This window comes from Macaca fascicularis, chromosome 15, assembly GCF_037993035.2.
Source record: "Macaca fascicularis isolate 582-1 chromosome 15, T2T-MFA8v1.1".
Taxonomy (NCBI): Eukaryota; Metazoa; Chordata; class Mammalia; order Primates; family Cercopithecidae; genus Macaca; species Macaca fascicularis.
The window spans coordinates 107979088-107996362 of NC_088389.1; the positions used below are offsets into that span (position 1 = coordinate 107979088).

The 17275-nt window shown below is 33.5% G+C and overlaps 1 protein-coding gene across 6 annotated transcripts in view; it reads left to right on the top strand.

Moving 5' to 3' along the window:
- Positions 1-17275, top strand: part of VPS13A (vacuolar protein sorting 13 homolog A) — a 243045-nt gene that overhangs the window by 139073 nt on the left and 86697 nt on the right. For all 6 annotated transcript variants that reach the window (XM_065530725.2, XM_005581971.5, XM_065530724.2 and 3 more), the window contains 10 exons: positions 4223-4350; positions 4735-4904; positions 5477-5694; positions 6396-6628; positions 7811-7903; positions 8398-8754; positions 9702-9803; positions 11237-11395; positions 11564-11819; positions 13129-13289. In XM_065530725.2, coding sequence (XP_065386797.1) covers positions 4223-4350; positions 4735-4904; positions 5477-5694; positions 6396-6628; positions 7811-7903; positions 8398-8754; positions 9702-9803; positions 11237-11395; positions 11564-11819; positions 13129-13289 — 1877 coding nt within the window. The remainder of the gene's footprint in view (positions 1-4222; positions 4351-4734; positions 4905-5476; positions 5695-6395; positions 6629-7810; positions 7904-8397; positions 8755-9701; positions 9804-11236; positions 11396-11563; positions 11820-13128; positions 13290-17275) is intronic.

The following is a 17275-nucleotide window of genomic DNA, read 5'->3' on the forward strand; positions in this document are numbered from 1 at the left end:
AAGCATAAAGTTTTCATTCTGGCATTATAGGGGATCCTCAGACTTACCTACCTCAAAATGAAACCTGCTAGTTCACAAGACTCACCTTTGCAAAGCCCTGAGGTATTACACAGCATTTTTACTCAGAGAATCCTAACAGAAAAACAGCTTTACATTTACAGCATTGTAGGAAACCCCACCCTTACTAGCTGGAATAATGAAACCAGTCCTTTATTGTTAAATATGAATGGTCAGATATGAAGAAACTTGTAAAAAACCCAAGCATGAATGAAACTAAGATAAAGAGAATAGTGTTTTCTGAAGGAAACAGATAGTTGAGGTGACAGAAAAGGAAGCAGACAAAAAACAAACTCTGACATTCTAAGAGAATTTTGAGAAGATAGTATAAGAAATGGATCCCACTAGCACCACCAGCTCACCCAAGCATTGGAGAGTTGCTGGAAATCTAAATATTATTGCTAAAAATTTAAAACAAAAACACTAAACATGGAATTAGAAGTATTGAGTTGGAATATTTGGTTGAGGCAATCTCCCATGACAGAGAAGAAAAAAGCACAGGGATGGAAAATGTGATCAAACTTAAAGAGTGATGTTTTAGTTCAGAAAGTCCAATTCCAGAATAAGTGTTACAGAAGAAATAATTGAGGAAATGGAAGGTAATTCTTTAAAGAAGATAGTACTCTCGTTTTATCTGCAGGGAATATGTTCCAAGACCCCAGTTGATGCCTGAAACTTTGGGTATTACCTATGTTTGGATAGTACCCAAACTATGTTTTTTCCTGTACATACATATGTGTGATAAAGTTTAATTTATAAATTAGGCACACTAAGAGTTGAACAACTATTAGAACAATTTTAACAATATACTCTAATAAAAGTTATGTGAATGTGGTCTGTCTCTCAAAGTATCTTAATATTTTCAGACCCCAGTTGACCTGACTGCAGGTAATTGAAAGTGCGGGTAAGGGAGAACTGCTGTAAACTGTCCAGACCTAAGTAAATATTGAAGGAAGCTCTTGGCTATAATGAATCTACTGAGTTTCCAGCAGATTGGATAAACTAAGATTCCACATGCAAACACATTTTCATGAGATGTCAGAATGGTAAAGCTAAGATTTTTTGAAGTTTCAGAAAAAAACAGGCTGCCTGTCAGGGACTTAGAAAAAAATGATTGCATGATTGATTTTTGTTGTTTTTATTTATCAATAAAACATGATGGAATAGAATCCCTGGATGGTGGAAAACAATGGAGAAATGTATTCAAAATTCTAAGGAAAGTGGTTTTTGAAGCTCAGATTCTATACACAGCCAAGCCAATACCCAAAATGTGAAAAGAAAATAATTCTCAGATTTCCTGTGACAGAGTTCTTCATACCCATTCGTAAAAGAAATTAGTCTGAAAATGTATTTCAGCAAGTCAGGGAATCTAGGAAAGAGGAAAATATGGGGTTAAAAAAACCTAGGCCTACCCAGGAGTGCATTGAAAAGGAATCTCCAAATTATCTGTGTGAATAGGCTAGAAGGTAATTAGCTTTCATTAAAAAGTAAATGAGAATGCTTTAAGAAAAAAAAAGCCATGTGGAAGAATGTCTTATAGAAGAAAAATAGCATGAATTCCACATAGTATGTAGGATACAGAGTTAGCTATATTATATAACTGATATAGAGAGGAAAGTGTTTTCTGTTCTTAAGAAAGAAATTTCTATACCCTGGTGCAGAAGTGGACTAAATTTTGCATAATTTTGAGCCATTGTTAGAATGTGAGAAGAGAACCTCTTATTTTTCAGAGGTGCACTCATTGTGACAGTATAGCAGCAGAGGCAGTATTAGTGTAAGTCTCATTGAAAAATACTACATGGTCATAGTTAAACAACACGTCAAAGACTTCTTATGTAAATAAAAAAGTAAATGTTATGAACCGTGATAACTTAGAAGTAAGGACATTACTAAACAAAGCTGTAAAGAGGAAGATGGTTCAGGGGAAACAAATAGTAAGGGCTTAAAGAGTGAGAGATAATGTCTGCAGTTGATGTAACAAGAAACAGATGTTTGAGTATGTTATTTTAATTGTTTTCTTCTGGAAATTTTTACACATATACCAAAGTAGAAGGAATAAGGTAATGAACCCACATGTATTCATCACCCACTTTCACTCATTAATATCATGTGGCTGCTTTGTTACTGCCCTCACTTTGCTCTTCCCCCTTCTTCCTCCAGCCTATAAGATATTTTAAAGCAAATCCCAGATATTATACCATTGATTGCTATTTTTCCATAAGCAATAAGGACGTTACTTTTTAAATATAGTAACGTCATCACCCTAAAAATTAGCCGTGATTCCTTGAGACCATGAAAATATCCCCTTAGGGTTCATCTTTCTCCTGAATGACTCATTACAAGGTTTGTTTTTTTTCAAATAATGATAAAAGTGTCAATTCACAAAGAAGATGCAACAATCCTAAATGTGTATATACCTAATAACAGAACTGTAAAATATCTGCAGCAAAATTGACAGAACTAAAGAAGAAAATACACATATACAGAATCATAGTTGGCGATTTGAACACACCACTCCTGGTAAATGATAAGATATGGCAACAAACTTGACATAATTAATGTAATATAATGTTACACTCACTTGCAGAATACATTTTTGTCTTTAAGTTGTTCCTGGAATGTTTACATTCTCTCGTTCTGTCACCCAGGCTGCAGTGGTGCCATCTCAGCTTACTGCAAGCTCCACCTCCTGGGTTGACGTCCTGCCTCAGCCTCCCGAGTAGCTGGGACTACAGGCGCCTGCCACCATGCCCGGCTAATTTTTTGTATTTTTAGTAGAGGCGGGGTTTTACCGTGTTAGCCAGGATAGTCTCGATCTTCTGACCTCGTGATCCGTCTGCCTCGGCCTTCCAAAGTGCTGGGATTACAGGCGTGAGCCACTGTGCCCGGTCGTTCATACCATTATTTATCAGGAAAATTTCACATTTCACCAGATGAGTTAAGTTGTAGAAGACTGACAACACCAAAGGTTGATGAGAATGTGGAACAGTTGCAATTCTCATGGACTACTGATAGGAATGTGAAATAGTATAACCACTTTGGCAAAGAGTTTGGCAGTTAACATATACCTACCTTTAACAGAGCAATTCCAGACCTAGGTATTTACTCCCACCGCACCCCAAAATAAGTACATATATACACAAAATGACTCATTTAGGAATACGTATAGCAGATTTACTTATAGTAGCCCAAATCTGGAAACAACTCAAATCTTCATCAATAGGAGGATAAACTCTTTTCATAGAGTGCATGAGTAGCTGTAAGAGTGAACTACTTGTACATGGAACAACACGGTTGAACCTCGAAAACATTATGTTGACTGAAAGAAGCCACACAGAAAATTTTACAATCTGTATGACTCCATTTATATGGAATTTAAAAATATACAAAACTCATCTATGATGATTGAAATTAGAATGGTAGAGAGGTTGAGGATTGGCTAGCAAGTGTTAAGAGGGAACTTTCTAGAGGGATATAAGTGTTCAGTATCTTAATTGAAGTGGTGGTTATGTGGATATATACACTTACCAAATTTCATCAAATAGTTCATGTAAGATACGTATATTTCATTGTATGTAAATTTCTATCACAATTGAAAATATATTACCTGGCATGATGGTACTTTTCTCTGAAGTTAGATATAATGAGAATTAGAAAGTGGTGTGTTTTAATTTTAAGCTCATTTAATATGTGCATATAATGTCCTGATTCAAAATTTAAATGTAGAAAACAAATTTTGGATTCTTCTCATAAGTAGAAAAATTTTTTAAATGTCTCTTGGTTTTAGTTTTTTAAAGTAAAATTTGAATACTAAATTATGTGCCAGGTACTGTAGTATGCATTTTACATGTGCTATTTTACTTAATCCCCAAAACATATTCAGTGATTAGGTCTATTTTTCCTTGGAACAGAACAGTAGTGGAAACAGAAGCATCAAAAGGAAAGAGAAACACCAAGTGTTCAATTAATATTCCCAAATTATTATGGAAAGAGTCCTAAGCCAGAAACTGAGTTTTACATGTGAATTTCCTAGTATTTTATTTTCTTGAATGTCATTTTACTATACCTGTTTAATTAATAGTTCTATTAAATCTATTTCAGGGGTATTTTAATGAGCTAATTTTTAATATATTTTCTTTTATTAAATAACTTTAATTTTTTCAAGGAGCAACTGTGGTGACAGCTGCCGTGGTAGAAGTACATTCACGTGCCTCACTAGTTAAGACAACACTAAACGTGAGCTTCAAAACTGATTATCTCACCATGGTGCTGTATAGTCCAGGTCCTAAACAAGTAAGTCCAGGAAGAAAAGAAAATGTATTTTCACTTGCGAAATTTGCATAGGTAGATGTTTTTAAAGTAAAAAATGTTAATACTTAACATGTATTTTGTAGTATCTGTCCCTCCGAGAAAAGTGGTTGATCTTTTTACTCTAATAATAATTGTAACCATTTCCCTTTTAAATGAGTTATCTATCATGTAGCTAATAATGTGAAAAATAAATTGTAAAATTGAGGTGATATGTATATATTTTTGGCTTTTCATTAGAGCCCTTTGGAGACAGAGAATTTTGAGGTTTGTTATAAGCAGAGGCAATACTTTGTAGTAGTTCATATCATAAAATACACGTTAGACTTGTGTTTCTGTGTAATTTTGTATTGATTTCTCCTTTCATAGGCTTCCTTTACAGATGTTCGGGATCCTTCTCTGAAACTTGCTGAATTTAAATTGGAGAATATTATAAGTACTTTAAAAATGTATACAGATGACTCAACATTTTCTTCCTTCTCATTAAAAAACTGTATTTTAGATGATAAAAGGCCTCATGTCAAGAAAGCAACTCCTCGGTATGTATTGTAATGATGTTCTAAGGTTTTACTTGAAAAATTGTTGATATATTTTACAGAATTCATTTCCAGAGTTGCACGTTCATTTTCTGAGTGCATCCTAGGTTCCTTAAAGCTTCAGTTCAGTCAACTCGTAGTACTCAGTTAACATTTAAAATGTCCTGGTTCTGTTATGTGCTATTCTTACTGAATAGTTGATAGATTGGTTGAGTAAATAGAAATAATCAGTGCAATTAAATTGGTTTTTACATTATTTAAATTACATTCTCTAATATAAATTATTGTTAATCCATGCTAATTGCAATGGGAAGTACATGAAAAATTGAAAAGAAAAAATATCCTGAGATTCAGACTCATAATTTATTGAACATACACTTCCTAATTTATGATACATTTGTGTTTCAGAAATTTGTAAGTTTGTTATTTGGAACACTTTATGGATCTTCCCAAGAGACATGACTTCAGAATGCTTTTTTTTTTTTTAGTCAGTGAAAGAGATAAGAAGTCTTTAAGTTTTACTCGTATGTTACTTCTAAGTTACTCATGTAAGGAATTGTTACTGTGTTTTCCAGAATGATAGGACTGACTGTTGGTTTTGACAAAAAAGACATGATGGATATAAAGTACAGGAAAGTCAGAGATGGCTGTGTGACTGATGCAGTCTTTCAAGAAATGTATATTTGTGCAAGTGTAGAATTTCTGCAGACTGTTGCAAATGTCTTTCTGGAGGCCTACACCACAGGCACTGCTGTAGAAACCAGTGTGCAAACATGGACTGCTAAGGAAGAAGGTTAGTTATTGGCTAAAATATTTAATATTTGTTTTATTGAAGTGCTACAACAGGACTTACCTTGATTAGCCTTTTAGATCATCAAGGTAAATACTTTAAGAAATTAAAATTTTATTTTTCAGAGTAGAAGGAAAACCTTAATGTGTTTTCTGGGAGGTTGTATAGTTTGCATTTTTTAAAGGTGTGAATATATATTGCATTTAAAAATTATGAAACCTATATTAGAATAAGTAATTGTACTTCAGGCAGTAACATGAAGGAATTTGCCTAATGGAAAAAAATAAGCGAGCGAATAATCAACCAACCATACCTTTTCACAATTAAGATAATATTTCAATTTAAAACACTCATTTATTTTTCTTGTATTTATTCCTAGCTTTTAATATATGGTTTCTCTGTTATCTTTTTGTAATATGTCATTTACTGTGGTATAGTAGAAAGAGTATCAAGTTGAGAATTGGAAACTAGATTAGGGTCTAGGCTTTCCAATTAAATAGTGGAGATTTCCCCCTCATTTAAAAATGTTCTTATGTCTATAGCTTCTTCAAATCTTCACTAAGGGTTGTAGTTGATTCCTTTGGAATCTAAGATTCTTTTATTTTACTTTTTACTATTATTTCATTTTATTATTTTCTTATAAATAATAAATTATTCATAATATATAGCAAATATTTTAATTTATTAATTTATTTTTGTTTTAGTACCTACACAGGAATTAGAGAAGTGGGAAATTAATGTTATTATTAAAAATCCTGAAATTGTGTTTGTGGCTGACATGACAAAAAATGATGCTCCTGCCTTAGTCATTACAACACAATGTGAAATTTGCTATAAAGGTAACCTTGAAAATAGCACAATGACTGCTGCTATTAAAGATCTCCAAGTGAGAGCCTGCCCGTTTCTTCCAATCAAGAGAAAAGGCAAAGTCACTACTGTGAGTTAACTATCTGATCATCTGCTTAATTGTAAACTATTTAGGAAACAAAAACTACCTACATGTTTTCCAAACTTGCTCTGTAAAATGTCTTCTCTCTGCTTAGAGAGCTTAGCTTAGAATGTTATTGACCAGCTTTGAAACTCTTTCATTCTTCCAGATGTTGCTCATTATTGTTAGTATTTGTGGGAATATTCTCAGTAAAAAGTTGGGTTCATCTTGACACTTTTCAGTTAAGATCTTACTTTGACTTTCTAATCATGTCAATTCCAAATAGCTCTTTGGACTTTTAAGACTTTCTGCCAGTTGTTTGCTGTGTTGTTTCAGTTTTATTGTTTTAACTTTTTTCTCCCATTTGGATGTTTTTGCTCAAATAATGCGTTTTTCCTTGTCTTCATGTAATGTCATTTGAACTTTCGGCCATTTGCTTTGACATAGTTCACGTTGATACTTTACTCTCTAGTAACCTCTTGGCCTTCCTCCTCTTTATAACTCTACTTAAAAATCATTCCTTTACAGACATCTTTTCAAGTGAACTGGCTGACTCCCAGCAAATACTTACAAAAATATTTGAACTTCTAAAGGAGTAATAGAAACATATGTTTTTGTTTGTTTCTTTGTATTTTGTTCCTGATGCTTGGTATGCGTCTACAGAAGCATAAATGTTCTAAACATTGTCACCATATAAATATAAGATGTAATTTTGATACAATGAATATATGTATATTAGTTAGGATGTAAGATAAACTGTTGCCCAAATTTACAAGACAGTTGGCCCTCCACTAAGCAAAGAGAGAGAATAGAAAATGGAGGGTATACCAATTCTCTCTTAAATTTTGACTTAGAAGTTTTACATATATATTTCTTCTGTTCACATCTTTTTTGGCTTGAACATAGCTATATGACCACACTTTGCTGCAATAAAGGTTGGAGAATGTGGTATTTTTTTCCGAGCTACCTTCTGCTCAGATAAAACTTATATTACTGTGGAAGAATACAACAGATATTAGGTTCTAGAGGTCCTTCCTATGGGACAATTAAGGAGTGTATTAAGTAGTAACTTTTTAAATAGTTATTTTTATTAACTCGTTTATTTGACATACCTATTACTAGGAAAGTCTTTAAATAGAAATATTTTTATATTTAAACATTAATTTAGTGGTATTGATTTTTCTCTCATAGGTTTTGCAGCCCTGTGACTTGTTTTATCAAACTACTCAGGCAGGTACAGATCCACAAGTGATCGATATGTCAGTAAAATCCCTGACACTAAAGGTAAATTAAAATATAATCGTTTGAATATTCAGTGCATTTTAAAAAAGTAGAAAAGCCTAGAAAGTTATTATAGCAAGTCTTTTCATTGTTAGGCAAACAAAATAGATGTATCTGTGTTTTTGAAAATATATTTTTATGAGATATTTACAAAGTAACATTATTTAATACACATTTTATGATGAATGTTATTCTGTATTTTATTAAATACGTTTGTGAGGTTAATATCTAATATCCCTAATAAATATTACTGAAATTATTTTATACTTCATCAGTTTAATAATATCTACAAGATTCGTGTAAATATTTTAACAAGTCACAATTAGTTATGGTAATTTAAAAAATTGTATAAACAATAGTTTATACTATTTGTGGTAGTAATGTTAATTCAATATTTAATTTCTCATAATCCTTCAGCAAGTGTATTTAATATTTCTTGAAGTAGTATGTTTCAAAGTATTTTGTATAGATTTATCATTAGTTTTTTTTCCATTTAGGTTTCACCAGTTATTATAAATACTATGATTACCATAACTTCAGCACTGTATACAACTAAGGAAACCATCCCAGAAGAAACAGCTTCTTCTACTGCACAGTTATGGGAAAAGAAGGATACAAAGACTTTAAAAATGTGGTTTCTTGAAGAATCAAATGAAACTGAAAAAATAGCTCCCACAACTGAATTGATACCCAAAGGCGAGATGATAAAAATGAACATTGATTCTATTTTTATAGTTCTTGAGGCTGGAATTGGTCATAGAACAGTGCCTATGCTTCTGGCAAAGTCACGTTTTTCAGGGGAAGGCAAAAACTGGAGTTCCCTAATAAATCTGCACTGTCAGCTTGAGCTAGAAGTAAGCATATTTTTCCAGTTTTATAACAGATAATGATACATATGGAATATTATGGAATCTTACGTAGCTATTTAAATTAAGCTTATTGTAAATATGATGTTGGGTCAAAAACTTTTAGAAAAAAGTTTTCAAATTTTGCCCTTGAATAATTGCTTTTATGTATACAGTCCTTTCACTTTTAAAGTACATCTCCACATTAAGTTTGTATTTCAACTGATTTTATCAACTTAAAGGTAATATGTTATTCAACAGTTGTTGATTAGATTGAGAATTCTTTTTTTTAAGAGTTAAAGTTGAGGCCAGGCCCAGTGACTCACACCTGTAATCCCAGCACTTCGGGAGGCCAAAGCAGAAGGATCGCTTGAGCCCAGGAGTTCAAGATCAGCCTGGGCAACATGGTGAAACCTTGTCTCTACTAAAAATACAAAAAATTAGCTAATGGTGGTGGCTCACACCTGTAGTCTCAGCTATTCAAGAGACTGAGGTGGGAGGATCACTTGAGAATAGCTGGGAAATCAAGGCTGCGGTGAGCTGAAATCGTGCCACTGCACTCCAGGCTGGGGGACATAGTGAGACCCAGCCTCAAAAAAAAAGAGTTAAAGTATTATCTTTTTTTTTTTTTTTGAGGATATAGACAGAATTTCTGAATATGTGGATAATAATCTCTTCTGATAGAAATATAAAGAGTTAGAAAGATATGCCTTATACTTTTATATAATGTAGAATCAAGCAAAGATGCTTTAAAGGGGGTTTTATCTGGACTAAATTGTGAAGAGCGAATATGTACTATGAAGTTAGCCAGGTGAGGAAAATGCTGAGGGAGTGTTTATAGGAAGCTACTGAATGGCATGTAAACTGGTTTTCGTATAGAAGAAATAACAGGGCTAAAAAACATGGTGGGAAGCAGGATAGTAAATCATTTTTAATTTAAAAAATTCTCTCTATAGGTGCATTATTATAATGAAATGTTTGGTGTATGGGAGCCTTTGCTTGAACCCTTAGAAATTGATCAGACTGAGGATTTTAGACCATGGAATCTTGGTATCAAGGTATATATATGTGTGTGTGTGTATATGTATGTATGTATTTTAAAAGACTACTTTTTTTAAGAACAGATTTAGGTTCACAGCAAAATTGAGAAGAAGGAACAGAGATTTCCCATATACCCCCTATTTCTGCACATGTATAGCTTCCTCCTTTATTAACATTCCCTCATCAGTGTATATTTGAAGTCTGAAAAAATTTTCCAAAATTGAGAATGTTTATGCCATATTAGACACTTTATTTTAATCACAACAAAGTTCAGATTGTGTCATCATGGGCCTTGCCCACATGCTTCCTTGTTTGCCCTCTTAATGTAATTTTCAAATCTCAGGCCAATGTTTCCTATGCTTCTAATACGATTATGTAACAAGTATTATGTGCCAGATACAGCAACTCTTGGAGGAAAATAGAGTTTTTATCCCTAGTTTGACTTGTGAAGGGACTGAGACCAGGGAGGTTAAGAGACTTCTTGAAGTAATAAGCTACAGAGTGGAAGAGATAGGATGCAAATCCAGCTGCAGAGGGGTTAAATCCACTCTAAACCACTGTGCTATAATGCCTCTGTCATCTTCTTGTAAGTTGTTGTGTATCCTGAGTTTCCTTCATCCTCTTGGGAGGTGTGTATGTGTGCGTGTGTGTGCAAGAATGTATATTATTTGTTGGAAATATATTGTGTGTTTATATAATCATGAGAATCGGGGCCTTTAGATGGATGAAATTTTGCTTCTGAAGTAAGAGACTGCAGAATTACTCACGTATTTCCTACCTAATAATGACTTGGTCAACCTGCAGACAGATTTTCAGTGGCTTAAAGCCAGTTAAAGTAAGAGCAGAGGTGGCTAGCTTAGCATGCTGAGCTCTTTTCGTATTAGATCATTTAATTTTATTTTCCAGATATTTTAGATGAAGGATTTTAAAAGGAATTCCTTGATGGTTTTTAGGTTAGAATACACATGGTCAGTGGATCTGTGACTCCTAAAAAATGGTAAAGGGTATTGATTCTTATGAGCTCTAGGTTTATAACACTGTTCTGCTGCTATTGCCTGCCTTTGTAAGTCTCCATGTTTCTGTTCTTTATTATTAGCATGACCAATACATTAAGTTACTGTTTTCTGAGTTTTTATGTTGCTTTGAAGTATGTGCTTTTATATTCAGATGCCAGGTACACATAGTAATTCTAGGTCTTTATTATTCCTTCTGAATTATATCTGCCAGTTTACTGTCACTGAGGATGACATGATTTATTTTCTCTAATATTTCTGTCCTGTGTGACCTTAGTTGGCTGATGTCCAAGTAATTTCAGTAAGGCAGTAGAACTTACTGAAATTAGAAAAGATAAAATGTACTGATCTCTCTAATGTTGTTATTGAGATTTGTCTAGTTATGTTGTGTTCCTAGAAATAATTTTTTCTTGTATTTCTGTGATTTATCATTTTAGATGAAAAAGAAAGCCAAAAAGGCCATTGTTGAGTCAGATCCTGAAGAAGAAAACTACAAAGTGCCAGAATATAAAACTGTCATTAGTTTCCATTCAAAAGACCAATTAAACATTACATTATCCAAATGTGGTCTTGTAATGTTAAATAATTTAGCCAAGGTAAGTAAAGAAATTTGGAATTTTAAATATTGAGATACTTGTCTGAGTTGATCTGTCTGTTGAATAAGAAGTTTAATGACTTAGTTATTTGTCATTTGTCCTCTACTGTTCTCCTTGTCATTTAATTTTACACATTTCATTTTATTTAAGATAACTCTTTCTTATTAGGCATTTACAGAAGCTGCCACTGGATCTTCAGCTGACTTCGTAAAGGATCTGGCACCATTTATAATTTTAAATTCCCTTGGACTTACTATCTCTGTTTCGCCAAGTGATTCTTTTAGTGTACTCAACATTCCTATGGCAAAATCATATGTATTGAAAAATGAAGAAAGTTTAAGTATGGATTATGTCCGAACCAAGGACAATGATCATTTCAATGCAATGACCAGCCTAAGCAGCAAACTCTTCTTCATTCTTCTTAGTAAGTAGTTGCTGTATTACCTTCCTGGGGCTTTTTTGTTTTAAATTACAATTTACATGTTATTTTACTCTTTTGTAGAATCTTAGCAAGGTTTTTTTTTGTTTGTTTGATTTTTAAACTCTCCTTTCTAATAGGTCACGAGCTGTTTTTTGTCTTTGCAGTGTCTTGGTTGCAGTGTGTCATTACTAAAACTTTGTATTCCAGACTTTTTCTTTATCCACTGCATTATTCAGAGCATGGCAATTTACTGCTTTGTTGTTGGGAGGAAAAGTATTAGATCTCGTCCTCGTTCAGCTTTTATAGACCATAGATGTTTAATGTTTGTGGGGATTCTTTTATTCACATTTGGTATCACTTGATGGTATTCCACTAGTTTTGCAACTGAATGAATTCAAAGTTTGAATTCATGCAAATGGCAATTTTTAATGGTTTTAGGATTTGTAAATAGTTTTTTTTTAATGTTCTGCCTATTGAGATGAAGGTTTTTTCCTTTGTCTTTTCTGCTTCCTAGAAGTTTTTCATTTTTATTGGAGGTGAAATATATACATTCTTAAATTATCATAATATGTAGTCATTGTGAAGTTAAACAGTCCCAAAGCCTCACCTACACCACTTTTTGATACTCTGGCATTTAAGTAGTTATTGAGGAGGGCATCATTTAGAAGATTAATTAGACATGGGAGGGTAGGCTACTAAAATTGCTTGTGTTTCTAGTTAGAAAATAACATGTAACAGGTGTTTCAGGTATTGTCATAACGTTGTACTTAATGTTCTCATAAATTTTACCTCTTTTTTTTTACATTTTTATGAATGGGATGGTAAATGAAATTTATGCAAGTAATTTCATCCCCAATACAACATGTGTTTTAGGTAAATATATATAAAATTTTGTGTAATCAAGTCCAAGATACAAAAGGAAAAGTGACACAAGTTGTTGGAAAAATTAAAAACAAAAATTGTAGTCACCTTGATATTTACCAGTGTCTACCAAAAGCTATTATGCTCTGGTTATTCTTACAGCAAGCCAGAGATCAATATTCTTGTATTTTATAGTACTTGCTCTCGTTACTCATTTTGGAAAGGTTTGCTCTTGTTGTCTTGGGTTAAACTCCTGAATGGGATTTTTTAATGAATGCTGTGGAAATATATGGTGGCTTCTTAAAATATCCCTTTTACGGACTATATCCGAAGACTTTAGTGACTATTATTTATAAGTTTAAGAATCATCTGAAATTTCTAATATATAACATGTAAAATTAATATTTAATGAATTATAATAAAAACTTTTAAACATACTTATTTAATTTAGCACCTGTTAACCATTCTACTGCTGATAAGATTCCTTTAACAAAAGTGGGACGACGTCTGTACACTGTAAGACACAGAGAGTCTGGAGTTGAAAGATCTATTGTTTGTCAAATTGATACAGTGGAAGGAAGTAAGAAGGTCACAATTCGCTCCCCAGTGCAGGTATGAAATGATCAATTTTGGGGGATGTCCTGTTATGCATATCTGTGTGCTAATAAAATTTAAAAAAGAGAAAAACACCAAAGCAAATTATTACTGAAAGAATATAAACTGTAACAGAAATACAGCTGATATCAAAAGAAGAGTCACTACCAGCAGTTGCACTACTCAGATATGACCAGTGGTAGGAATTTGTTTGATATACTTCTTATAATTTTTTAATAGGAATATTTTGTAAAATCTTCTTAGGGTATTTTTTATAAATACTCATCAGTGTTTTGCTTTAGGTCTTTGTAATGTATTTATATCCTTTCTATTTGATTAGATAATTCTTAGAGAAATAAAAAAAATTTTACAGCTTTGTTGAGGTATGTACAATAAACTACATATATTTAAAGTTGATGACTTTTGACACAAAAATCCACCTTTGAAACCTTCATCACAGTCAAGGTAATGAACACATTTATTTCTTAGAAAAATTTTCTATTTCCCCACTTTCCCATTCCCAGGCATCCACTGATCTGTCCTCATTGTACATTAGTTATATGGCCTAGGACTTTACATAAGTTGAATACAGTACAGATGGAGTTTGACTTTCATTCAGAAAAATTGTGTGTGTGTGTGTCAACTCATGTGTATCCATGTTGTTACATGCAGTTACATGTTGTTTCTCAGTAGTCATCTTTATATGGATATGCCACATATCCATTTTGAGTGAACCTTGGTATACAGTGTGAGGTTAAGAATTGAGATTTTGTTTTTTTTTTCACCATGTGGATTTTTTTCCAGAGGATTCTAGTTCCTTCTCATTTTTCTTTAAACTTGAGAATCAGGTTATCAATTTTGTCAAAAATCTGGATAAAATTGGCTTGTCTTTTAATGTTTTAAATCCTGATTACTCATTGGTAGTGTTTAGAAATACAGATTATATTAACCTCTATTTGCAGTCTTAACTAGACTCACGTATTCTAGTAGATTTGTGTAGATTTAGATAGTTACGATAGTTGCAAATGAAGACATTTTTACTTTTTCCTTTCCAATCTGGATGTGTTTTATCTTGTTTATATTGCCTATTACACTGGCTAGAATACAATTCGAGTAGAAGTGGTGACGTCTTATGTTTTTGCCTTGTCCATTCTTTCACCATTAAACATGATTTGTGTTGTAGTTTTGTAGATGCCTTTTCTTACATTGAAAACATTCCTGTCTATTCCTAGTGTGCTGAGAGTTTTTATCAGAGTTGATTTTTGTATTTTGTCAGATGCCTTTTCTGTGCGAGAGGAGGATACATTTTTTCAATTGTTAGTATGATGAATTACATTCATTGATTTTTTTAAATGTTAGATCAACTTGCATTCCTAGGATTAATCTCACATAATCATGACGTCTTACTAACCTTTTAGTATGTTGTTGGATTTTGCATTTATATTCATGAGGGATATTGGTCTAGAGTTTTAAGGTCTGTCTTTCTCTCTTCCTTTCTTTTCTTGAGTCTTGCTCTGTGCCCAAGGTTGGAGTGCAGTGGTGCCATCATGGCTCACTGGAGCCACATTCTCCTGGGTTTAAGCAATTCTTCTATCTCAGCCTCCCGAGCAGCTAGGACTGCAGGTGCACACCACCACACCTATTCCCCCATCTTGCTCCACCTCTCATTGTTTAACTTTTTAACTCATTAAAGCAGCAGTCCCCAACCTTTTTGACACCAGGGGCCTGTTTCATGGAAGACAGTTTTTCCACAGGTTGGGGGCTGGGGCATATGGTCTCAGGATTCCTTTCTCAAGAACAGAAAGCTCCACCCATATGTGTCCCTGTCCCCTGCAGGGACACCAAATTAACAACTATCTACACAGAAAAAAACACCATAAGAAACAAAAATCAGGCAAGCACTCACAGTACTGGATTTAACCTCAGATCATCAGGCATTAGTTAAATTCTCATGAGGAGCATATAACCTAGATCCCGTGCACGCACAGTTCACAATAGGGTTCACCCTCCTATGAGAATCTAACGCTGTGGCTGATCTGACAGGAGGCAGAGCTCAGGCGGTAATGCTCTCAAGCCTGCTGCTCACTTCCTGCCGTGCAGCCCACTTCCTAACAGGCCACAGACTGGTACCAGCCCATGGGTGAAGGGCTGGGGACCTGTGTATTAAAGTGTGTTTAACGTGGGGTTTCTGTAGGCACCACGTAGTTGGACCTTATGTTTTGTTTTGTTTTGTTTTTTTATTTAACCTAATCTGAAAATCTGTGCCTTTTAACAAGGATAATTAAACCACTTATATTTAAAAGTTGTTATTGATATGGTTGGGCTTAAACTTGCTATTTTTTTTTTCTATTTGTCTCATTTGTTCTTTACATCCATCTTCCTTTTGTTTTCTCTTTCTCTTTTTTTTTTAATTAATTGAGCATTTCTGTTATGAATTCATTTTATTTCCTTGTTGGTTATTGGCTGTATCTCTTTATACTTCCTTGCCTTTTTTGTTGTTGTTGTTGTTATTACTTTAGGGCTTTATTACGTACATATTGTATTAGTCTACCTTCAAGTAGTACTTTGCCGCTTCACATACAGAATCAAAACTTTAGACCAGTATACTTCCACTTCTCATCTCCCACATTTGGATAATTATGTTCATACATTTTCGTGTCTATGTGTGTTAGCCAAAACCCCATAATACAAGTTACTATTTTTCTTTAATGAATTATGTTTTAAATTGGTTTAAAATACAAACTGTATTTGATATTTATTATCACTTTTTTTCTTTCAGTAATCTCACAGCGTGGATCTGCTGATGATGAATTCTTTCAGTTTTTATTTCACATATATGTGTTACAGATATTTTCACTGGGCCTAGAGATCTAGATTGGCAGAGTTTTTCCCCCATACTTTAAAAATGTTGTTCTGCTGTCTACTGTATTGCATTGTTTCTGATCAGAAGTCTGCTTTTTTTCCTGTATTTGCTCTTCTACAAAATGTGTCAACCTTTTCTTCAGCTGCTTTTGAGATTTCTTTTTTCTTTATCATTGGTTTTAAGCAATTTGGTTGTGATGAATCTTAGTGTAGTTTTCTTCATGTTCCTTGTATTTGGGGTTTACTGACCTTAAAATCATGGATTTATAGTTTTGATCAACTTTAGAAAACTTTTTGCCATTGTTTCTAAAATTTTTTCTGTCTTCGCCCTCTCTTCTCTCCTTTAGGTTCCAGTTAGGTATATATTAGGGTGTTTGAACTTGCCCCACAGCTCAGTAATGCTCTGTTTGTTTTTCCTTTCAGCTTTTTACCCATTTCTTTTTTGATAGTTTCTCTTGTTTTCAGTTTCCCTTTTCTTTTTCAGTGGCCAATCTGCTGTTGACGTCATCTGATATATTTTTCTCAATAGTACTATGCATTTTTTTGGTTTTTTATTTTCCAGTGTCTCTTTTTAGCATACTTAGTCTTCTAAGTTTTTAGTGATATTGGATATAATTTTAATAAATGTTTTAATGTCTACCAATTCTATTACGTGTCATTTTAGGTTTGTTTCATTTTATTGATGTTTCTTTTCATTATGGTATTTTTTTCATTCCTTTAATGTACCTGATAATTTTTTATTGGTTACCTAAAACTACTGTATATATCAGAACCAGACTTTGTTCTTCCTGTTTCTTTTAGGCGGATCTTTACTGAGCCGTAGATAATCTGCACATGTCCTGGTCATGACTCAGCTGAAGTTTTGACGTGGAGGGGACACTCAGTTTTCCAGAATTCTGTCTGTACAGCTTTTGCCTCTCCATGCAGGTCTCTCCCCTCCAGTACAATATGCTGTGAATTTCAGTCACATTGGCTTCCCCAGATTTTCAGATCTTGTCTCTTCAACTTGGCTGCCTGCTTCTCACACAGCAGACTAGAAACTCACTCTCCAGACAGCAAGCTGAGTAGTCATAGCTTCTGTAGCTTTTTCGTTTTTGTTTTTGTTTTTCCCTTGTGCTGCCTATTGTGCCTTATCTGAAACT